General features: G+C 37.9%; 4 protein-coding genes across 4 annotated transcripts; 1 reads left to right on the top strand and 3 right to left on the bottom strand.

The window, feature by feature from the left end:
- Positions 1-1,962: 1,962 nt before the first annotated feature.
- Positions 1,963-4,811, top strand: LOC121765429 (ankyrin repeat-containing protein At5g02620-like). The gene is made up of 3 exons (XM_042161584.1): positions 1,963-2,878; positions 3,208-3,617; positions 3,724-4,811. Exons 1-3 carry the CDS (start codon positions 2,554-2,556, stop codon positions 4,591-4,593), a joined length of 1,605 nt encoding a protein of 534 aa, XP_042017518.1. The 5' UTR covers positions 1,963-2,553; the 3' UTR covers positions 4,594-4,811.
- Positions 4,812-11,839: 7,028 nt separating this feature from the next.
- LOC121763992 (probable membrane-associated kinase regulator 4) lies at positions 11,840-13,074 on the bottom strand. The gene has a single exon (XM_042160082.1). The coding sequence runs from the start codon at positions 12,816-12,818 to the stop codon at positions 12,006-12,008; it is 813 nt and encodes a 270-aa protein (XP_042016016.1). The 5' UTR covers positions 12,819-13,074; the 3' UTR covers positions 11,840-12,005.
- A 2,560-nt stretch (positions 13,075-15,634) lies between these two features.
- On the bottom strand, positions 15,635-21,057 carry LOC121765856 (phosphatidate phosphatase PAH1-like). The gene is made up of 10 exons (XM_042162121.1): positions 20,784-21,057; positions 18,852-20,466; positions 18,093-18,759; positions 17,729-17,813; positions 17,179-17,265; positions 16,808-16,880; positions 16,445-16,488; positions 16,224-16,352; positions 16,038-16,136; positions 15,635-15,937 (listed from the first exon to the last, which is right to left on the bottom strand). Exons 2-10 carry the CDS (start codon positions 20,311-20,313, stop codon positions 15,878-15,880), a joined length of 2,706 nt encoding a protein of 901 aa, XP_042018055.1. The 5' UTR covers positions 20,314-20,466; positions 20,784-21,057; the 3' UTR covers positions 15,635-15,877.
- A 660-nt stretch (positions 21,058-21,717) lies between these two features.
- Positions 21,718-23,840, bottom strand: LOC121765909 (50S ribosomal protein L15-like). Its single transcript, XM_042162195.1, has 4 exons — positions 23,345-23,840; positions 22,412-22,495; positions 22,238-22,327; positions 21,718-22,141 (listed from the first exon to the last, which is right to left on the bottom strand). The coding sequence occupies exons 1-4, from the start codon at positions 23,717-23,719 to the stop codon at positions 21,866-21,868; spliced, it is 825 nt and encodes a 274-aa protein (XP_042018129.1). The 5' UTR covers positions 23,720-23,840; the 3' UTR covers positions 21,718-21,865.
- Between the last annotated feature and the right edge of the window lie 211 nt (positions 23,841-24,051).

Raw genomic sequence — 24,051 nt, 5'->3', positions numbered from 1 at the left:
GTTGGGGGGCTAAATTGATACTCCCTCCGTTCCATAGTAGTGGAGTCATTTTGCCATTTTGGTACGTTCCATAGTAGTGGAGTCATTTCCTTTTTAGTAAAAGTTAACACATTTCTTCTCACTTACTTTACTCTCTCTTACTTTATTCTTTCTTCATCTCTCTACTTTCTTAATCTTCGTGCCGAAAAGAAATCCCCAACTACTATGGAACGGAGGGAGTAGTATGAACGGTTGCTGAATGGTGATGGACACCACAAAAGTTAGTGCAGATTAGATTAGTAGAAAGCTGTCATAATTCATTACTCATAAGAGACGACTTTTTTACTAACCTACAAACCTAGTGTCAAAAAGTGGGCACATTTAATAAGTGGTGGGACCCGCCCCCACGAGGGGCGGGGGGCGCCTTACTGGAAGAGGCGGGCTTGACCTTGACTTACTGTTTTTGTGCTCAACGTCATAACAAAACGGAAAAATAATGTCCACTAACTTGTTTTAAAATTAATCAGTTCCTAATAATCACATACGCAACTATAGAAAATTAACGCCTCACAATTGATTTTGTCTTCAATAATGGAAAATATAAAAACTACTAAAAATGAAACAAATTAAAAATTAAATAGTCCTACTATATATAAGATAGATCTCACAGCAGACACATGACTCCAGTTCGTTTGGATGATTTTGTCATTATATAATTTCTAATTTAAATTATAATTTGCCTACATAGTGATATTTTTTTACGATAATTAACTATTTTCTCTCATATTTTATTTCTTCTCTCTTCTAATTTATTATCTTGTCTGTTCACTTGATTCTAATTTAACTTTACAATGGGCAAATTGCTATAAAAATAATACTAATATATTTTCAAATTTTGTCAGCCCCACAACTTTAAAAAATAACTCAATTATATTATAATTTTGATATATAATTCTTAGTTATGACATTGATTTAGATTTGAGAAAAAATTATGTATGATGTGGAAGCCAAAATACTTTTGCCTAATCTTATAAGTATTCTGTAATTTTTATAATAAAATCAATGTATATAAATTTGTAAAATAATGTGAATTTCCTTTAAATAAATAAATTTAACAATTGACTAGTTTTTCAAGTTTGTGTGATTTATGTGAATTTATCAAATTTTATATTTTTTTAGCGGTTTACTTTTTACAACTTAATTTACTAAATATTACTACCCCGTCCCATATTAAGAGTCCACATTTGACTCGGTACAAATTTTAAGAAATGTAAAGGAAAGTGAGTTAAAAAGTTAGTGAAGTAAGGGGTCCCACTTTATATATTAGTTTTATAATGAAATGTGTGTAGAATGAGTTAGTGGAATGTAAGGTCTACTTACCATTTATAGTAAAAATAACAGTGGACTCTTATTATGAGACGGACTAAAATGACAAAAATAGACTCTTATTGTAGAACGGAGATAGTATTAAATTTATATATCAAAGTAGGAACATCTATCGTGTAACAAACGGAGTACTAATGATAGTATGATTAAAAAAAGTTCAAAAGTTATGGAACAAAAGTTCGCAAGTAATGTCACTACGTTGTTTACCAGTAAATAAGGTTATACTCCGTCCTTTAAGAATATGCATTCTTTCCTTTTTATTATGTCCCACAAGAATATGGAATTTCTAAGAAAGTCTTTTCTCGAGGTGAGACTCATTCTCCACTAATAATACTTTATTTAATTTTTCTGTTTATCTCTTTCTTACTTTATCAATTTTACATTAAAATTCTTGTTGATCTCAAAGTGTATATTCTTTGAGGAGATGGAGAGTATCGTGGAATAACTTTTGCTCGTGTAAAGCAAGCGGTCACATGTCGCTAATTAACTAATGATTGATCTACTCTTCTTTTTTACATTCCACGCGATAAGGTTTTCTTCTTTTTCTAATAAGAATAATACTGTTGCAAATTTGTATTTTTAATTTTTTGCCTCATCAGAAAAACAAACAAGTATCAACCCATGTGTTGGTTTTTTGTTGCCACTCATTTTCTGGCTCTCTTACTTCAAGTCTTCAACAGTCCATCTCTTCAGCTCTTCTCTTGCAGTATTTCTCAATCATTCTCTCTCTACCCAAAACCTACCTTATCCGAATAAATTCTTCGATTTTCAGTTGATGATTTTGCAGAAATACTAATCATCCGCCGTTTCCTTTAACTGTCTTTTTTCCCTCCCCTTATTCTATTATAGGATCATTGAGTTGAGTTTTTTTGTGATTTCTTTTACTTTGACTTCATCGTTCCCAGCCGCAGAAGGACAAAAATCTGCAGAGTTTTTCTTTGTTTTTTCAACAGGGAAAATGATTGAAGAGTGTTGACTTAGAGCTGCAGCCGCGTTGAAAAGATATGATCTGATTATCACTTGTAAGTAAGAATGTGAACAGAATTTCTTGCTTCAAGATGATGTTTTTCTCAAGTCATGATCTGGGGTTTCTCAAATCTCGCCGCAATTTCATCCGCCGACGCTGAAATCTCGATCTTGGTTTTCGCAAGAAGACAAAAATAGAAGGGGGAGTTTTTGTTGAATTTGATGGAAGAAGCTAAGGCGCAGAAGCAGATAAAGAAGCAGCTAACCGCGAAAAGGGATGATTCAGCTCTGCATTCCGCTGCGAGAGAGGGGAATCTGGAGGTGGTGGTTGAGATCATCAATGGCTGCGGCGGCGACGGGGAGGAGCTCAGTGAGCTGCTGTCGAAGCAGAACCAGTCCGGTGAGACCGCCCTCTACGCGGCGGCGGAGTGCGGCCACGTTGAGCTGGTTGAGGAGATGATCAAGTACTATGATGCCGGCTTTGCTACCTTGAAAGCCAAGAATGGTTTTGATGCGTTTCATATTGCTGCCAAATTGGGAAAATTAGGTAACCATCCAATTTCATTTTTTGCTAGTTTTTTGTAATTGGTCTTTGATGATGATTGGTTTTTGCTATGATTTCTTTCCCCAAATAAGTGTAGAAAATCTGAATTTTATAAAATTGGACTCACTTGATATCTGAGGTTGAGAGCAGTTATTTAGAGGGCACAGATTCACACCAAGCATTAATTTTTGAGATACTTCCTAAAAGGCGTTATACGGATGGAGTTAGGATGGGCTTACAACTTTGATTTATTTATTTTTCGATGTGAGATGTGATTTGCACCCTAACGCTCAATAGAATGTGTGGTTCCTAGATTTGATAAATTGTTGCAGGAGTGTTGAAGGTTCTGATGGAGGCGGATCCTCAACTACTGGCAACGGTGGACCAATCGAACACGACGGCGTTGCATACAGCGGCGGCTCAAGGGCACGTTGAGGTGGTGAATTTGGTGTTGGAGAGTAACAGCAGTCTTGCTACAATAGCAAGAAACAATGGGAAAACAGCACTGCATTCTTCAGCAAGATACGGCCACACCGAGGTGGTGAAGGCCATTCTAGGGAAAGAAGCCGGAATCGCAAAGTGGCAAGACAAGAAGGGGCAGACGGCCCTTCACATGGCTGTCAAGGGCACCAGCACTGATGTGGTTGATCAACTCATCTCCGCAGATTCTGCTCTCCTATCAGTGCAGGATACCAAGGGCAACACCGCATTGCACATAGCTACAAGAAAGGCTAGACTACAGGTATCATAATTCTTTCATTAATCTTTTCCCACATCAGATAATTTGTAAAAGCTGTGTCACATTAGCAATATCATACTAATGTAATGTGAGTGAGTTTTACCTCCAGATTCTGGAGGCTCTCCTGAAATACACACAGCTAAACAAGGAAGCCATAAACAAAACAGGGGAGACGGCGTTGGACACGGCCGAGAAAACAGGGAACTCGGGCGTGGTGAGCCTCCTCCAGCAATCGGGCGTGAAGAGCGCCAAGTCCCTCACGCCGCCTAGCACCGCGGCCCGGAAGCTGAAGCAAACAGTGAGCGACATAAAGCACGAGGTCCACGACCAGCTCCACCACACCCGCCAGACGCGGAGGCGCGTGCGCGGAATCGCGAAGCGCCTCGGGAAGATGCAGTCGGAGGGACTCAACAACGCCATCACCTCCACCACTGTGGTGGCGGTGCTGATCGCGACGGTGGCATTCGCGGCCATATTCACCCTCCCGGGGCAGTACGCGGACAACGAGAAGAAGGTGCCCCCCGGGCTGTCGCTTGGGGAGGCGAACATAGCGCCGAACGTGGAGTTCGCGATATTCCTGATATTCGACTCGCTGGCGCTGTTCATATCGCTGGCGGTGGTGGTGGTGCAGACGTCGGTGGTTGTGGTGGAGAGGCGGGCGAAGAAGCAGATGATGGCGGTGATAAACAAGCTGATGTGGCTGGCGTGCACGTTCGTGTCGGTGGCGTTTCTGGCGCTGTGTTATATAGTAGTGGGGGAGGAGGAGAGGTGGCTGGCGGTGGGGGTGACGGTGATAGGGAGTTCGATCATGGCGACCACGCTGGGGACGCTGTGCTATTGGGTGGTGATGCATAGGATTGAGGCCTCCAACCTTAGGAGGTCGGCTAGGAATAGCCGCTCGCAGTCGTGGTCGGTCTCGGTCATGTCGGACTCCGACGCCGCCGCGGAGGAAGCTTGCAACAAGCTCTATGCTCTCTGATTCATCACTCTGTATATATTAGTATGACTGATTGCTTGCCTTGCAATTGCCTCTCTCTACAGGGAATAAGAATATAGGTATATGGCTTATTTTTGCTTACTTGCGTGCTGTAGCTCCAAGATCTTGTTATCTAATTCGTACACTTCAACGATAGATAGGTGGCTGAACTTTGTCACACTGTCTACTTCTTGGAATCAACTCTCGCGTTTAATCTCTAACATTAACTTAGTTAACCGATGCGAGGTGAGTTATATCGTGTGTTGTTAACATTCTACCTGTGTTCCACACTTCCACTGATAGACACATACCAGATTCAGTATTATAAGGATATATACAATACTCCTTCCGTCCATGAAGAGTATGCACCATTTCCTTTTTTGTCCATTCCCAAACAGTATGAACATTCCAATTTTGAAAACTCTTTCTTTCTAATAAAGTGGGACTAATTCTCTTCTGACAATACTTAAAAAACTTTCTCTATCTATCTCTCTTACGTTACCAATTACCAATAATGCATTAAAACGCGTGTCGAACTCAAGGTTCATACTCTTTAGGGACGGATGGAGTACTAACAAATAATTAGTACTATTACTCTTATAATGAACTTCCGTTAGCATCTGTTTGGTATATGAAATTAAATCCTTTTATTTAGTAAAAACGATAGTAATTGGTAAGAAGTGTGAGTGTTGAAAGCGCATTATTTATGTAGTGTGTGTTGTGTGTAAATGTGCCCAATTTTATTACTATTTGAAATTACAATTTTCTACTTTTCAAATAGAATTCAAATTGCGAAATTGTGAGGAATTGTAATTCAATTCTAAATCCAAATATTTTACGGTACCAAACATTGAATTTGAAATTGAAGACTCCAATTCCAAGTAGAACCTTAATATTAAGTGAAAGAATCATAATAATTGATAGTTAACAAGAAAAATAAAAATAAATTAAATGCATAGAATGTCAAGCATGTGGATTGGTCGGGTAAATAACTCATTAACGTTGGAGTGATTTTACTACAACTATTTACACTAAATTCTTGTGTTTGTTTTAGTGTAAACATAAAAATAGGTATATTTTACTTAAAAATGAGATTGGTTGTGAAATACCATTGAAGCTAATGTTTACTTCATTTTATTGTTTTGGTGTAAAGTAACCTAAAATGCAGTACTCCCTCCGTCCCACTGAAGATGACTCATTTTCCTTTTTAGCTTGTCCCAACTAAGAATAAGATGACTCATTACTAAAAATAGAAACACTTTTACATCTACTTAATTTCATCTCTCTTACTTTACTCTCTCCACTTAAAATTGCATAAAAACATTTACCGCCCAAGGAAGGGGTCTTCTTCTTTGGGACGGATGGAGTATATATTTTTATCATAATTTATTTATTTTTATTCCACTAAAGCACGATAAATAAAAATTGACGAAGAAAATGATCAGAAAAATGGATTTAGGCAACACTAAAAAATGAAATAGTACAAAATTGGAGCTAAGCGCCTAAACATAAATTCAGGAATCTCTATTACGGGCTGACAAGAACAAAGGCCCAACAATCATGGACCTTGTTTCACTTCTATCTTTATTTAGAATGAGAAATATAGTAATCTTTCACTAATCCAAATCGCTGAACTAGATTGATTAACACGTGATGAATTAGGGGATTTTAATTGTTTACAGTCATCATATTGCGTTTAAGTAATTAATACTCCGTATAACTATAATTACAAGCAAACCAATCTCCAACACACATCATAGGGGTCGTGTAATTTCGACTTCCATATAGACATCCCATTCGTCGAAATATTTTTGCAGAATATTTTATTCTCAAAATTGAATATGATAATTATCTAAATAGTTAGATATTTTCAAATTATAGGACATATTCGACCCTTCGATGTTAAAGCCAATTCATTGTATTTTTCGTTTATCAAAGGGTATCAACAAAATGTCTAAATATATAGGATAGGAATTACATGTGCAACATTTCCTCAAACACCAGCATACTAATCCAAGTCGTATGAATAATAGTATTCAAGTCATATTCCAATAGAAAAAATGATTAAAAATTCTGGATATTTTATGGAGTATGAGTAATAATTGAACTAAAAGCGTTTTCCATATATAATTGATCAATCCAACTCTCCACTATGACCACCATACATCTAGAATACAGGAAGAAATTGATTTTGTTATTGGTCCCAACCCAAGTCACCTTTTTCCGCTCCTAGAGCATCCACAACGGTGGTGGGAGTGAAGGCCGCCGTCCGTGCCAGCGGCGAGGACGAGGACCGCCGCCGCTGCGCTCGCGCCGTGCCAGCGAGCAGGCGACGTGGCGGCTTATGATTGGGCAACGGCATAGCCGTTGCCTTTGAATTATTATTATTGTTTTTAAAAAAATGTTTTTAAATTATATAAAATGATTAAAAAAAATTTTCCAAATCCCAAAAATATGGCCGTTTTTTTCCCCGTTTTTTCTGAATTTTTTTGATTTTTTTTTTATTTTTTTTGCCCCAAAATCATCTATAAATACACACATTCATCATCCACTTATCACATCAATTCATCTCCCATTCATCTCTCATTCTTAATTCTCATACAAACTATCAATTCATCGACCCGAGACGGGTTCTTTTTGCGCAGCGTCAAGAGTCCGCACGGAAAGATGTCGAAAGAGCTTTCGGGTCCTTCAAGCCCGATTCAACATTGTGAAGTCCCCGGCTCGGCTATGGTACGTGAATAATATCGCCGACATCATGTTCACGTGTATTATCTTACACAACATGATTATAGCCGACGAATGGCCGAGGGCGGCTAGCTTCTACGACGAGGACGAAGCCGGAAGCTCAACAGCGAGGTCTCCCCCTCGCCGAGGCGAGCATACGACGGTCGGCCAAAGAATCGAGACAAGGCACACAATGCGCGATACCCGAATCCACAATCAACTACAAGAAGACCTAATCAAACACATGTGGGCGAAATTCGGCAACGCGTAGTGGTTTTTTTAATTTTTAGTATTTTAATTATGTAATTTTTAATTTTTTAGGATTTTAATTATGTCGTTTTTATTTTATTTGTCATTTGTAATATTATTTAGGTTTTTTTAATGAATTTTAGTATTATTGAAATGTTATTGTTTAATTGAATTTTAAATTAATTGTGCTCGTCCTTGCGGAAGAGCACAGCTGTGGGTGTTGTGCTCTTGCCAGAGAACAGACAGAAAAAGTGAGGCCGGGCCCACAACCGTGCCGCTGGCAAGAGCACGGTTGTGGATGCTCTAAGATTCCTCCCTCAATAGCTTTTGCTACTTTGTATTGACAAAGAAATCATGTTTGTACACACTTATCACTTTCCTCATAAGCTTCATTTTGCAAAACAAAACATTCACCCCACATCCTAAAAGTACCAAGAATAATTATTTTCTTTGTTAGTTGGGATATATACATCATTGGTTTTGGTTGAAGCTGGATGGATGTCTCTCACATGCTCCACCAATATCCAATATGGTCATTTGAAAAACTATAACTATCACAAAAATATAAATATAATAGGATAATTACATTCATTATTTATAAAAAGTTTTTTATTTTTCCGTCACCATTATCTATAAATAGTTTATTGTTTTTCCGTCACTTCAAACTTCATATTAAAACAAAAATATAAATAAAATAGGATAAATATACTTATTTATTTCTTGATTAATTGAAAACTAAAACTATATGTGAAAACAGTATATTTTCCATTTTTTCTGACTTCTTTTCAAATACGAAAAGCGACGACTACTTTCTCTTTACTTTCTCACCTTTATATTTTAGTCTACTCAAAAAGACTAGATTTGAATCTACGATCTTCTTATCAACAAATTAAAATACCAAAAAGGTAATTTCTATACGATAAAATAACAATACCAAAATTAACAACTCTAATTTTTGAATTAGAAACATGAATTCATCTAAGAAACTGCAGCATCACCTTCTCAACAAAATTAAGGAAATTTGAATGCTACAACATCGAATTCGATATCTATCACACATATTAAGAAGATGACAAAGAGGAATGAATCATCGATTTTTTGCAATGAGCGATAGCTGCATTAATGGACACCTCAATCTCCGCGGCGCTGCTGCTCCGCCGGAGAAACTGCAGCTCATGCAGACCGCTCAAATTGAACGAGGACGACGCCGTCGACGACGAAGACGAGCAATTCGTCGTCGTCGTTGAAAAATCCGCGCTGATTGCGCCGGAAAAGGACATATTCGAGCCTTCGATGTTAAAGCCAATTCATTGTATTTTTCGTTTATCAAAGGGTATCAACAAAATGTCTAAATATATAGGATAGGAATTACATGTGCAACATTTCCTCAAACACCAGCATACTAATTCAAGTCGTATGAATAATAGTATTCAAGTCATATTCCAATAGAAAAAATGATTAAAAATTCTGGATATTTTATGGAGTATGAGTAATAATTGAACTAAAAGCGTTTTCCATATATAATTGATCAATCCAACTCTCCACTATGACCATACATCTAGAATACATGAAGAAATTGATTTTGTTATTGGTCCCAACCCAAGTCACCTTTTTCCGCTCCTAAGATTCCTCCCTCAATAGCTTTTGCTACTTTGTATTGACAAAGAAATCATGTTTGTACACATTTATCACTTTCCTCATAAGCTTCATTTTGCAAAACAAAACATTCACCCCACATCCTAAAAGTACCAAGAATACTTATTTTCTTTGTTAGTTGGGATATATACATCATTGGTTTTGGTTGAAGCTGGATGGATGTCTCTCACATGCTCCACCAATATCCAATATGGTCATTTGAAAAAGTATAAGGCCATCCACAACGTTGTTCCTATACCGTTCCTTAAACCACTATTTGAGGGCCCCACTGTACTTTTTTACTCCATTCTTTAACTAAGGAACGGAACATGCAACCCTCCGTTCCTTAACCGTTCCTTAAATTACTATTCATTCAATTTCATTTTTTTTTATTTCCAACCCAATTCAATTTAAATAAACACACTTTAAAAAACAAACACACTTTATTAAAAAACACACAACATTAAAAAAAATTACAACTTAAACGTAAAAAAATAAAAAGCACACAATTAAAATCCTAAAAAAATAAAAGTACACAATTTTAATAATTTCATCCGCCAAAATTTGCCCAAATGTGCTCAATTAGATCATGTTGGAGTTGGGTGTGGGCACTAGAGTCGCGTGTCCTTGCACGAATAGATAACCGTTCTTGTATAGACGGATGCGCTCCACTTCGAGGCGGACTACTTGCGGTTGAGCTTCCGGGGGATTCGTCGTCGAACTAATTTCCCGCCTCGGGTCCTTCGTCTTGGACAATCATGTTGTGCAAGATTATGCACGTATACATGATGTCGACCATGTTTTCCATGAACCACGTACGAGCCGGGGCTTTGATGATGTTGAAGCGCGCTTGGAGAACCCCGAACGCCCTCTCCACATCCTTGCGAGCAGCCTCCTGCTTCTGCGCAAAAAGAGTCTGCTTTGGGTTCGCAGACCCACTGCACGTCTTCACGAAGGTAGGCCACTTCGGGTAGATGCCATCGGCGAGATAGTACCCCATTTTATAAAGCCGGTTGTTGGCGACGAAGTTGATGGCCGGCGCTTTACCATCCAAAACTTCGGTCAAGAGGTCGGACTGGTGGAGCACGTTTACGTCGTTGTTCGACCCGGGGACCCCGAAGTACGCGTACCAGATCCAAAGGCGGTAGTCGGCAACGGCCTCAAGTATAACGGTTGGGTGGGTGCCTTTGTGGCCGCTCGTGTAGGACCCCTTCCACGCCACCGGGCAATTCTTCCATTGCCAGTGCATGCAATCGACGCTGCCAAGCATCCCGGGGAATCCGTGCACTGTTTCGTGAAGGTTGAGCAGGAACTGACAATCGGTCGTGCTTGGCCTTCGGAGAAATTCGTCGATGAAGGCTGCCCGGACGCCTTGGCAGAATTTGAGCAAGCACATTTGCCCAGTGCTGTCTCCGATGTGGAGGTATTCGTCGAACATGTCGGCCGTTTGTCCAGTCGCAAGCTGGCGGATTGCTGCAGTACATTTCTGCAGCGTCGTGTGGCTGGGACGGCCGACCGCGTCGAACCCTTCCTGGAAGAACTCTTCCCGGGCTGCCAAAGTATTCGCGATGTGGAGAAATAACGGTTTCCCCATGCGGAAACGGCGACGGAAGTACGTATCTCCCCAAACCGGGTTATCGCAGAAGTAGTCGCGTACTAACCTTGCGGCGGCTTCCTCCCGGTTACGATGGATGTACGTACGGGAGCGTCGTTGGGGCGGCGCGGCTTCTTCCGCCTCCCGTCGTCGATCTTCTTCAAGTGATTGTTCCAATATTTGACGCATTTGTTCATAAGGATCCATTAGTTTGATTAAATTTGGGAGAAGGAAAATATAGTTGATTTGAGATGAAAATTGGGGTGGAAATAGAGAGGAATAGATGTGTGTTTGTGATTGAAATGAGTATGAAATAGGAGTATTTATAGAGTAAATAAATAAAATAAAATTTTTAAAAAAAATAAAAAATGGATATAAAAAAAACGGTCTCATTACCGTTGCAAAATTTTTATTTTTTTTTATTAAATTCGAATTAAAAAAAATGAATTATTGCGTCACCGGACGAAGCCCACTCGCGGGGCAGCGAGTGGGCTTCACGCGTCGAATGGGAGGCCGCCACTTCGCCTCGGCGCGTGGCGGAACGTTCCGTTCCGCGTTCCTCCGGAACGGAACGCGGCACGATATAGGAATGGCGACGGCACGGAACGGCGACGGAACGCACCCCGCAACGCGTGCCGCCGCGGAACCGTTCCGCCGGAACGGCATAGGAACCGCAACGGCACAGCGTTGCGGGTGCCCTAACTATCACAAAAATATAAATATAATAGGATAATTACATTCATTATTTATAAAAAGTTTTTTATTTTTCCGTCACCATTATCTATAAATAGTTTATTGTTTTTCCGTCACTTCAAACTTTATAGTAAAACAAAAATATAAATAAAATAGGATAAATATACTTATTTATTTCTTGATTAATTGAAAACTAAAACTATATGTGAAAACAGTATATTTTCCATTTTCTGACTTCTTTTCAAATACGAAAAGCGACGACTGCTTTCTCTTTACTTTCTCACCTTTATATTTTAGTCTACTCAAAAAGACTAGATTTGAATCTACGATCTTCTTATCAACAAATTAAAATACCAAAAAGGTAATTTCTATACGATAAAATAACAATACCAAAATTAACTACTCTAATTTTTGAATTAGAAACATGAATTCATCTAAGAAACTGCAGCATCACCTTCTCAACAAAATCAAGGAAATTTGAATGCTACAACATCGAATTCGATATCTATCACACATATTAAGAAGATGACAAAGAGGAATGAATCATCGATTTTTTGCAATGAGCGATAGCTGCATTAATGGACACCTCAATCTCCGCGGCGCTGCTGCTCCGCCGGAGAAACTGCAGCTCATGCAGACCGCTCAAATTGAACGAGGACGACGCCGTCGACGACGAAGACGAGCAATTCGTCGTCGTCGTTGAAAAATCCGCGCTGATTGCGCCGGAAAAGGATCTCCGGTGGTCGTCAATTCCGTTCCTTTTTATCAATGTTGCGAATCTCTTCCCGAATCTGGAGTATTTGACAGCGAGGTCGGGTTTAGATGACAAATTTTGGGGATCCGATTTGGTGAAGAATGATTTGAGCTTGTGAGCGAGGATAGAGCGCTTCATCTTGAGCTTTTTGGACCAGGAAGTGGCGGTGCTTCGAATCGGCTGGTGATTGTTGTGGAAGGAGTTGATTTCGGTAGGCCATTCGAAGGCGGTGAGGTCGCAGCTGACTCTGCGAGATTCGGAGGGGGAGATGTTGCGGGAATCGGATGGGGTGTTGGAGTTGGTGCAGGGGGCGGTGCGCAGAAGGTGTTCGACCATTTGCCTGCGAGGGGGGAGGTGGAGAGGGAGGAGTTTTCCTTTGTAGAAGAGCTCGTCGGCGGCGGATTCGTCGGGCGTGGGAGCGGAGAAGAATTGGAATTCGAACTCTTTCAGCTGTGGGGATTTGGAGGGGGAAGATGCAAGCTCCATGTTTATGTACTCTTCTTCTTCTTCTTCTTCCTCTGCCACCGAATTGGATCCCATCTTCTTCAAACTGCTACTCTCCTTCACTGTGTGCATATGTGTGTGCGAAATTAGCAAGAAAAAATTCTGTGTTATTTAATTTGAGAGAGAGGGAGAGTGTGTTATGGGGTGGCGAGCTTAAGGAAGATGAGAAAGCCTTCTTTATTAAATATGGATAGTCTTTTTAAGCTACAATTAGAAAAGCTATGATTTTATAATCAACAACTGTAACGAATAATTATTTTATCTTGATCTACCAGTAAATCGAGGGATTAATTGGGCCAAATAAATTTATTTTTTGAGGGGGAGAAATTGATGAGGGGCAAAAAACTGTAACCAAAGCTGTTTATCTCGATATTATATGTAGAACTTGAACACATCATATAAATGTCGATGGCAGTAGGCATCAGATTATAATTAGTTAAACATTTTGAATACTTGTGTGTAAAAAGCAAACAATTATTGACTGGATACAGTAAATAAATAGGTCATTTTGTTTGTATAGATGATAGTAGTAGTATGTTATAATTGATGTACGACTGAACATGCATACAATTCCTTGATGGCATAAGAAGACATTTTATATTATAACTAAAAAAATAAAGATAAATGTACGTATATATAATATTTTTAAATTTTAAATTTAATTGAACTATATTATAAATAAGTTTTGTTGTTAATTATATTAGTATTATATAACAATTAAAAAAGAAGTGATATGGAAAATTTATAACAAACTTTCACACAATTTCAATCTTGAATCGAAATACTTATACAATAGAGTATTAAATTAAAATAGAATTTTTTGAAAAAATTTTTTGATATTTAATTTAAAATTTTACTAATATTTTTCTAATATATTATGGAATAATTAGCATGTAGTTTATTTTAAGTTAATTCATATTTATGTATTGATTTTCAATGTAAAATGCAAAAAAATTCGATTATATATTACATTTTACATTTATCACTACCGAAATCAAGGGTTTATGAAAGGGACAAAAACAAAAAATTCAAAGAAATTAAGTTAGAATTGAAAACATAACACACTAATATAATCTAACAAATCTTAGTGGATCTGCTGTGGCTTTATAGGACTTGTATCTTTCTACATGTGTCCAAAAATCACAAATTTAAATAGAAATGGAGTTTGAACAATGCAGACATATACATCCCCTAGTGCAGCACCCACAGCTTTCACTGCAACTATAAAGAAATGAATACATAGAAAATTTAGACATAACTAGAAATAAATAAATTGGGGAAACAGCCCATTCCTCAAAACCTGGTTTTTTGCACCCCTCAAAACAATTAATTTATGGTGTGACCAGAAAAATGAAGTATTGTTGTTTGAATCTTGCAGTTGCTTTGGTCAAATTATGGGCACTTTGTCTTTTATTATTCAAGAATCCAAGATGCTCTATGTAGATCCATATTCATCATTTTATGTCATTGTTATCAATATTTATGTGTAACTATATAAACATTTTATATTATAGTACGAGAGATACGACGTGCAATGCATGTATTTTTTACTAGTTTGATTTTAAATATGATATCCGTAACATTGCGTACATTTACAATGTGATTGGGAACATCGATATATTAATAAGATAACAATTAAATATTTGGGGTGACCTTTTGTCCCAAGTATTCAAACGCTAGCGCTACATACTCCCTTTGTCCACGTCCACAGGACACATTGTGATTGACACAAGGTTTAATGTAGAATTGATAAAGTAAGAAAAAAGAGAAAAACGTAAGAAAAAAATATTATTAGTGGAATGTGTGGTCCATATTATTAGTGAGAGAGAAGAGAAAAAAAGTAAGAAAGAAGTTGTTGAAAACTTTTTTTTTAAATATGCTCTATTTTTTGCGGACAACCAAAAATGACAAATGTGCTATATTTTTCATGGACGGGGGAGTATGATTTATTCAAGCTTACAACTTACTTCCTCCATCCATCATTAAACATCCTATTTTAGATCACTACAGATATTAAGAAATGTGAAAGAATAAAAATTAGTGAAATGCACGTTCGATTTTCATATATTAGTTTTATAATAATATAATAGTAACTTAAATGAGTTAGATATGTAATGACAATTGAACGAAGTATTATTTTTTTAATGTATCATGCCTTTCTCATGTAATTTATGATTAATTGTATCATAAAGACACTTATCTAAAGCATACCATCCAATATTTACGGTATGCATCAAGAAAAGCATTGTGCTATTATAACTAGTGAGAGTAGAGTAGGGTTGGAGATTACAAATGTTATTTAAAGCTTAAACATTGTGATAAGAAAAGTTATTGCACCCCTAGAAATGGGCTTTTTAGTGCCTTCCTATGCACAATTTAGTCACTCAAACTATAAAATAATTATTGAGCATCACTTCCAATCAAAATTCGATAATCGCATAATTATTAGACAATTATTTCAATATGGTATTGTATTATAGTACATAGATATGCGTGCGTCATTTGAAATCCGCCTCTCAGTATTGATGATTATTGGGTTTTAATGCGATCAAGGGTCAATTGTCGTCTAATAATGCTTTAATTATTTCATCTTATCAAAAAAGATATTTCTCCTTAATTCATTTTTATTGACGTATTTCATCCACAAATAAGTACTGTTCAGTGTTCACCAACGGCAAAAACAAACAAACTTTTGCAATATAATTAAAATACTCCTATAAAATAATTTCGAGGCAGACTCAGAATAGTCCAATTATCTTTTCGGTCGGGCTTGGATATTATCAAATACTAATGATATAATAATCTTCAATTTATAACATGTATAAATATAATAAGTTTTTGGGAAAATGGTATTCTCGCCAAACAATAAAAAACAAAAAAAAATGTGATGAGATGAATAGATTTATTGATTAAAGAAGATGATGAGCATCAACTTAGTACAACATGAATAGTCTATGTTTACATATAGATATGGAGTTTTTTGGCACTTAACAGTAATGAGAGTACTAAATCATATGCTGAGGTAAAAAAAACAGAAAAAACTGATGAAAAGAATACTGGTTACCAAAAAAAATTATGTCCCAGCATCTCCAGCCACAGATACAGTTCTGCATTCCGGCGTAACCGGGCTTCTACAAGTTATCGATATCGGGCAAAGGCATTTTCCAGTAATTCCACGAGTTATAATCCTCCTGCGCAGATGCAAAGTTATACACCACAACTTTAGCATCAACAAGCATGAGAAAACGATTTATTCGAGGAAAAAAAGAAGCCTTATGGCGTTGGCATTACCTGCTCAATCAGTGATGTTGGTGGGAACATGTCATTCACCAGCGTGTGCAGCGAAGTGTACGATTTCACATCAATACGACGATTAATGGCCACCTCCCCCTGCAACAAAATAAACATTAAAATGATAACCAAGTGTTTCGTTTCATTTTTCTTTTCTTTTTTTGACTAAATCATTAAAGACTGTACCTTGGGGTTGATTATGAAGATTTTTCCCTTTGGAATCCCAATTTTCCGGTAGCTGAGCTCGTCAGTGTCTCTGTTCCCAAAGCCCGCGTAAAATGGATTGTAATCGGGAGGAAACAGAGCCTTAATATCCTGTAAATCGAAGATTGCAGAAACTTATATGAGAAGATGTGTAGGTTTTTGGCTGACAGATCTTTCATAACCAGATGGATATTGACATTTACCTCCAAACATGCAATCTTGAATTCGTGTGGGGCTCGCCGTATAACTGGCACATCACAACATTTCTGTCAGATACGATGGGGAAAGATGCATCTACAAATCTATTGCAGTACAGCAGTAGTGAAAAGAATGGAGAAAACGGAAATTTGCTTGTCCATAGTTCACAACCACATATGAAGGGAAATAATGCTAGAAATGGATCAAACTGATCAAGAATGGCTCTATCATTTCTGAAATTCTTTTAATGCCAATAAATTTTGAGCAACAGAATTTCGTGATTAGATTTCAAAATTCAAAAAGCAGGTGTAGACACTTAAATCTCCAAAGACGCAAGAAAAAATATGAGTCAAGTAGAGGGATATCACCTTCTCGGTACAACGAGGGAAATAAACCATCAGGGGAAATGACAACAGGTCCATTCGGCAAGCTTTTACCATCCTGTCCACAATGAAACAAAACAATAATCCCAAGTCTCAAAATGTTATAAGAAGCACAAGAACATATGCACAATCTTGCATGTCACAGATGTGAGATAGATGGCATACAAGAAAGGGTAAAAGTCATAGTTACCAGTTAGAAGTAACATGGATTTATGTGGACCAAATGTTACAAGTTGCAACAAATTGAGACCATCTTACCAATTAAGAAACTTTATAGGATGCCTAAAGGTGCTACAAACATATCCCTATCAAAAATTCCCTAGAGCTAGTTAGACTCAGGCTCATATAAACTATACCTGCTTGAGATTGAATAGGAAACTTTTCGTTAAGTATGCTTGAACAATAGCCCGTGCACTCAGAAATAAGAGTTGGTAACCATTCTCCTGTAGCAAAAATAATCATAATGAGACAACAGAAAAGGTATACGTAAACAGAACGAACAAATATGCAGCTTATATCATGTGGGCCTTCATATTTCAAATAATCCAATGAGCTCAACATACACAGTATTAAGTATTAACACAGCTAGGGAGACTCTAAAATCCCAGCATAATGCCAAGAAGTTTGTGGTTTCTACTATCGTTTTGTGGTTCCTATATTCAGATTCACCAATCCCACCTCCCGTAGAGCTATGGTATGCTAGGGTTTACCTGTAAGTATTTACAGCTATTGTTTGAATCATATGTAGTAGTTCCAGATTTTTTTTTGTATTTGGGTGGTTTAGGATAGAAGTGTTTTAAGGGAGGATAATAAAAACTATCTGCTTAGCATGAGTGAAGACATGCAAATATTATGCAGCATCTAATGATGAATTAGGTACCAGAACAAAGCATTTAAAGAGACTACCTTTATTGCAGAAAAAAGATGAGCGATCCCAGAATGAGTCCAGTCTTTTCCTACCAACGGCATAAACTGGCCAAGAACATCAGACCTACAAACAGGCATACATGATTTCTTTAGGCAAATACGAAAGCTTGTGGGATTGATTATCAAATCTCTATCTTTAATCTACTAGAAATGAGGAACAAGAAATGAAAAACACTAGAGTGCTCAGTCAATAACAGTCAGCAATGCTGTACTTTAAACATATGTACCATCTCAGCTAACAAATTCTGCAATGCAGCTTCGATGGCTACATTATACCTGCATCCCTAGTAGCCATCTTGGAAGAAAAAACTACAGATTAGGAAATGAAATATAAAAGACTCACTTGGTAATAGTCCCATCCACGTCCGATATCACGATTCGTGTATTCCACTTCCACAAGTATATATGAGCTTCAACCTTCTGGGATCCAAGACCTCTGGTAGAGAATTTGAAACTCACCATATTTTGTCCCTCTTTGAGATTCAAAGATGCTATCTGTTCGGTAGTGGGCGCATTGGTTCTTATAAACTGCTTGCGGGGAGACTCGCTAGCTGCCCGTGCTGTGGGAGTTGTAGCTGCCTGTTGGCTCTGTGAGCCAGAGTCAGAACCAACATAGATGTCTTCATTAGATGAGTAGCTAGTGGCATGTTCGAGTGGCTTGACCCTCCTAAATGGAATTGGCCAGAGTCTCCAACTGCGAGATTGAGCAGACACCAACTGTGGATCATCTTCCTTCAGTTTTGGCTTCTCCTGTTCGACCGGGATTGCGTCATCTGGCTCAACCGGTATATGCTCGCCAAAAGCAGCGACGCCGAGAACGACATGTGCAACTTTATGCCATGGTAAGTACTTCCCCTGAATTTTAATAATCAGGTCTTCATTTTTCACTACTGATGCAGGTGAAAGTTTGAAGTCCTCCAATGATATGCGCTTAGAGTCAAAGGCATCTTGTGCTGCACTCGAACCCATTCCAGCATGTAGCAACTTCGCGCAAAGGGATATCTCCAACCCTGCAATGAAAAAATACGATAGTAACAGTTTTAGACAATACCAGGAAGTAGTGGGTGGCAATTGCAATGTTAGAATTAAATGAATTTCTTACCTGACGATATATCTAAATTTTTGTATCCAGTTGAAGAAGCTGTTTGAGGATCTATGTGGTCCTGGTCCCTTTCTTGACATACATCAGATGGAGACTCCCTGCCATCATTCATTTTTCCGACGGTGCGATCAACTTCCACTTGTTCACCTGAGTCCTGATCAACACTATCAAATCGAACAGCCATGCGACCAGAACCATCAGGATCCGTATTGGAATCATATTTTTCATGAGCTGAAGCTTCAACCTGTGACTCTGGCAATGAGACATTGCTATGATTTCCAGACTCGTGGCAATACGATTCGCCATTGTCTCTTGATATTTCAAGATTCTGTTCTACAGGCTCGTCATTCATCCAGGGACTGATGGGAGATTTCTGGTCTCCTGAAGAATTGATATCCTCCTGATTATCATTCGTCGATTGCTGAGACAATTCCATGAACTCCAAACAACTCTTGAATACATCGCGCCTTCTAAAACTACCTAATTCAGAGCCACTTTCTACGCTGAGTTCCTTGTCATGATTCGATGCCGGACTTTCTTGGAGATGATATAGATGCTCTTCATCACTTTGTCGATATTCCAAGTGTTCAGAAGATTGAGGGTCCTTGTTTCCGTTGCAATTTTTTCCTGAGGTAATTTCATGGGTAGCAGAGTCAAGCTCATCCATATAATTAGTTGTCCACGAATCATCATCCCTGTTAAACTGTTGAGTCCTTTCACCTGGTCCAAGGTGAAGATGAGGGGTGCTTAGTTGCACACTTGCAGCATCTGTCGCAGATGATGATATAGGCGCCATTAGTATATGCCCATCTACACTCACCAAAACTACCTCCGAATTCGAATTTTGTGATTCCTCCAGTGCATGTTCCACACTATCTAAATTATCATATCTACTAGAATCATAGTCAGAAAACTCAACCGAACCATCCAAAGAAGATTGTTCATCTTGAAACTCATAGAAAATCCGCTCACTGTCAGACTCGACTCTCTCTAACCTCTTCATACTAAGTGAAGTGCGTAACTCTCGCATCTCTACATCACCACTATTAAAGTCATCAATCTCTTGTCCAAAAAAATCGTTTTCTTTAGAACCACTCTCTGCATTACTATAAACACTACTATTTTCCTCCCTCCCGCCTTCAACACTCTCCGAGTCCTTGATACCCTCGCGATCATCCTTGTCCGCATCAACCTCTCTAACGAAATAAGCTTCACCGGAGTTATCAAGATGCATATGAAAATTGGCTTCCACACCATTGACTTCTATCCGGACAACCTTCTCCGCCCCTTTGAGAACGCCTTGGAATTTTCCAAATCGAACATACCAAGGCGTGCTCCTAAACGTCCCATCGTGCTGCTTAACAGCAATTATGTCAACCGCCCCACCAAACGGATGAAACGGTGTGGCAACAGAGTACACTCCTTGTGTTATGAAGCTACCAACTTTACCCACCACATTCATTTGGCTCACTTACACAAATTCACCCCCCAAAAAATCCCTTACAGTCTACTATTTCTCAAAAAAAAGCCTGTAACCCTCTAAACACTTAATAAATCAACATAAACCAAGATAAGAGAATTGTCAAAACTCTTCAATCCTCGGAATTTCCGACATCTGCATGCAACAAATCGAATGATCATGCAATCATTCTATCCCTTTTAACTCTATTGCAAAATTAAATCTTATCTAAAAATTAAAAATTATGATTGGTTTTTTTTTTACAAAGTCTAAAATGTAGTCGATCCGAATTCAAATCAACTCCAATTCAATTATTGGTCAACGAAAGCCCTAACAACATGATTTCACATCAAACATTTACTTTAACAAAGGAGTCAACAACAGTGCGATAGAAAATTCAAAAACATAAACTTGAATCAAATACTTCGAAATCAAACTAGAGATTAAAAAGAAAGAGGAAGCATCAAACTTACACAAATTCAAGACTTTGCGAATCCGAGCTCGAAAGATTGAAGATTGGGTGGCGGATGAAGTAGAATGCGTGAAGTTATTTGCAGAAGAAGATTCAAATAAAATATTTTGAAGTGTCGTCCATATTTCTCTCTCCGAATGATAGGTGATTTTGTGTGCAAAACTTCGGTTTGTTTCGTGAATTTTCTTTCTATTACAATTGTCAATAAATGGGCATTTATTTTATTTTCTTGGAAAAATTTCTTCGAAAGTTTGAAACATAAATTAATGCTATGAGAAAATCTAGATGAAACCAAAGGTGGAGTCAGATAAAATAGGCTGTGTTTGAATCCAACAGCTTTATCTTCTTCACAGTGATTTACCGAATTGCCCACGAATTCTTTTTGCAAGGTTACAGTTGGAGTAGGGCATTTTGGTAAATGCAGTAACTCTTCCAACTAAGAAGCAATAGTATTTTCCAACACCGACCTCAGTAATTGATTTGTAAGTTGTTTAATACGGAGTTGTAATTATATAATAGGTGATGAGTTTTCGTTTAAGATAGTTTCAATTAGGATATAGACAAAGGATAAAGTTGTTTCATTACGTTTAAAATTGTAATTTTTGCATAAAATTCGATTTGCTGATGGAGACATTATATAATAAATCCCGACCTATCATTGAATGTCTCGTTTGTTAGGATTTAATAGTATAAATCCCAAATTATAGTAAAATAATTTAATAAAAGACATTATAACTGAATAATATGGTCCATTTAAAATAATTGAATCCCAACAACCCTCCTTCACATGCCTTGCCTGGTCGCACTCATTAGTGTGCCAAGCGAAGCAAACATAGTACTACCATGTTATATAGGACTATAAAACAAATCATGTTTTTTTCAAGTGTGTGCGTGGGTAGATATATTATTCAGACATGTTTGCAACATGGAAAATCTAAGGAAAAAGACGTGATGTTATTACAAAAGATCAGCTTCAATTTTATTTTTCTTGGCACAAGAACATCATCACAGCTAACAACAAAACAAACGCAAATTCTAAAAATTCAGCATTTTGTTTTGCCTTCATAGACTCATAGTATGATATTAAGCAGTTGAGGCAGCAGCAGCAGCAGGCTTTGCCTCTTTTTCTTCAGCAGTGAAAGGTAATGGCTTCCTAGGGGCAGGCAATCGACCGATACTGTCTACCTTCTCTTTTAATTTCGGAGGCGGCCTTGCAGCTTTTGGAAGTAGCCTGCCCTTCTTTTCGAACCACTCCGGTTTCAGCAGCGCCCGCAGCCCCAATTTGTTGTAATACACTCGTCTCACGGTCCCCCCGGCAGCCTCTACTGTTGCTTTCGCCCTTACTGTCACCCGTGAAACCTGTGTAGCTCGAGGTTAATGAAACGGCCAAAAATGGATGGCAAAAACATATTCAGGATATAGAAGAAATGACAAGGAAAAATAAAAATGGATTACCTCTAGATGGATGGGCCATTTAATGTGTTCAGCTCCACGTCCCATCAGTCCAACACCGTCTTCTATTTGCTTGCCTATAGCTCCACAATCCTTTTGTTAGGAAAAAAATTAGTGCAAGTTTTCAGATAAGCGCATGGAGCCGGAGAGAATAGTACAAGATACTAATATACACACCTTGAGAGTTTTCATTGTGATCAATTCTGAAGAATCTATTTTCCCAGCATTTATCAGCTTTGCGATTTTTCCTAAACCAACAGGCTGCAGGGGACCAATAGCTAAGCAAATTTATCATAAATCTAATGACATAGCACACCTTAAAAACTTATTATGTATGCCAAATATACGGGAGAGAGTTAATATGCAAAAACAGATGGAGCAAGCAAAAGGTGAGAATAAGGTTTTAGGCCTTGGCCTAATTGGATCATTATGGAGATGAATCAGCAATGATTTAATTCAAATGCAATCAAATACAAAAATAGATGACTGATATCAGCATTGAATTTACATAAAATTCTTAGAATGTATATCTCCATTCACAAATGCTTATGGGATAATTTCCAGGGCACATGAAAAGTTACCATCTCTTATCTGTACAACACCTCAAAGCTTCATTTACCCTGTACACAAACATTACATTTGTAGTTCTATAGTGAAATGAATATTGAATCCAAGATGGGTGTAGGTCGAGAAGCCAAATCTATCAGACGGTGTTCACTTTCGAGGATTAACATAGACGGATAAACATAGTAGTGGCTAATCGGCTAATCCCTTGTTTACATAGATGGATTGGAATTCTGAGATTTCACAATACGCATGATAACTCCTAAAATTTGAGATAATATTGCTTGATTCACAACTTTTATCCATGAATCTTCACATAAGCTCTGCAGATCAGATTGAGACTCTTTCTATGTAAACAGGAGGCAGCATAAATGCAGGTACATGTTATAATACTGTAAGCTAAAGTAATTGGTAGAAAATCTATCACACGCTAGAATTGGGGAACAAGAGCAGGATTCCTAATAAATTGCAGTAAAATTAAATCTCAGAAAAACGAATTAAATTTGTAAGTATATGAGGTGATGAATGGAATTAAAATGAGGATACCTGAAATGTGAGACTGAAGGGATTTTTAAAGCCACGTTTGGGGAGGCGGCGACGAAGCGGCGTCTGTCCACCTTCAAATCCGAATTTATAGGTGCCGCGGGCCTTTTGACCCTTGTGTCCCCGGCCGGCGGTCTTTCCCTTACCCGACCCGATACCCCGCCCCTTCCTCGTCTTCTGCTGCCGAGAACCTGGATTATCCCTCAGATCGTTCAGTGCCAAAAGGCTGCTGTAAGCCCTCACGCTTCCTAAATCATACCTGTGATTGAAGCTACCAACGGATGCGGATGTATACTGTAGTTGAGGGGGAAACCTTGGAGTAGGCTTTGGACACGATCGTATCAAATTAGGTAGCACTGAAGCAAGACTTCTCAACATTTTCTCAACATAACAATGATGAAATGCAGTTTGAAGAAGAACAAGAAGAAGAAATTTTAATTTCGTCAAGAAGCAGAGCGGCGGTTCTGTGATGATTTTAGGGTTTCTTTCTATTTTTCATTATTAGTGTGACATTATTTTCTTTGATTTGATTTTATTTTATTTTATATATTAAATTAAAGTTTAGCAATAAAGTAGTCATATTGCCTAAGTTTTTAGCAAAAATTAATATACTTTTAATTTATCTATTTTATTGTCGTTATATTTACTTTCTCTATTTTAATTTTTATATTTTTATATTCATTCTGTTGGAGTAATTAAATTTGACGTTT

Source organism: Salvia splendens, chromosome 14, assembly GCF_004379255.2.
Source record: "Salvia splendens isolate huo1 chromosome 14, SspV2, whole genome shotgun sequence".
Lineage (NCBI taxonomy): Eukaryota > Viridiplantae > Streptophyta > Magnoliopsida > Lamiales > Lamiaceae > Salvia > Salvia splendens.
This window is presented reverse-complemented; position numbering and strand designations above follow the sequence as displayed.

What these genes read in the sequence shown, in the direction of transcription:
- LOC121765909 (XM_042162195.1), bottom strand. Translation starts at nt 23,719, where the DNA reads ATGTTGAGAAGTCTTGCTTCAGTGCTACCTAATTTGATACGATCGTGT. An exon ending in CCTTCAGTCTCACATTTCAG is followed by an intron (nt 22,496 to 23,344) that starts GTATCCTCATTT and finishes GGTCCCCTGCAG; the next exon opens with CCTGTTGGTTTAGGAAAAAT. An exon ending in AATGGCCCATCCATCTAGAG is followed by an intron (nt 22,142 to 22,237) that starts GTAATCCATTTT and finishes CGAGCTACACAG; the next exon opens with GTTTCACGGGTGACAGTAAG.
- LOC121765856 (XM_042162121.1), bottom strand. Translation starts at nt 20,313, where the DNA reads ATGAATGTGGTGGGTAAAGTTGGTAGCTTCATAACACAAGGAGTGTAC. An exon ending in ATCTTTTTTCTGCAATAAAG is followed by an intron (nt 17,266 to 17,728) that starts GTAGTCTCTTTA and finishes TTTTTGCTACAG; the next exon opens with GAGAATGGTTACCAACTCTT. An exon ending in TCCTATTCAATCTCAAGCAG is followed by an intron (nt 16,881 to 17,178) that starts GTATAGTTTATA and finishes CATTGTGGACAG; the next exon opens with GATGGTAAAAGCTTGCCGAA.
- LOC121765429 (XM_042161584.1), top strand. Translation starts at nt 2,554, where the DNA reads ATGGAAGAAGCTAAGGCGCAGAAGCAGATAAAGAAGCAGCTAACCGCG. An exon ending in TGCCAAATTGGGAAAATTAG is followed by an intron (nt 2,879 to 3,207) that starts GTAACCATCCAA and finishes AAATTGTTGCAG; the next exon opens with GAGTGTTGAAGGTTCTGATG. An exon ending in CAAGAAAGGCTAGACTACAG is followed by an intron (nt 3,618 to 3,723) that starts GTATCATAATTC and finishes TTTTACCTCCAG; the next exon opens with ATTCTGGAGGCTCTCCTGAA.
- LOC121763992 (XM_042160082.1), bottom strand. Translation starts at nt 12,818, where the DNA reads ATGCACACAGTGAAGGAGAGTAGCAGTTTGAAGAAGATGGGATCCAAT.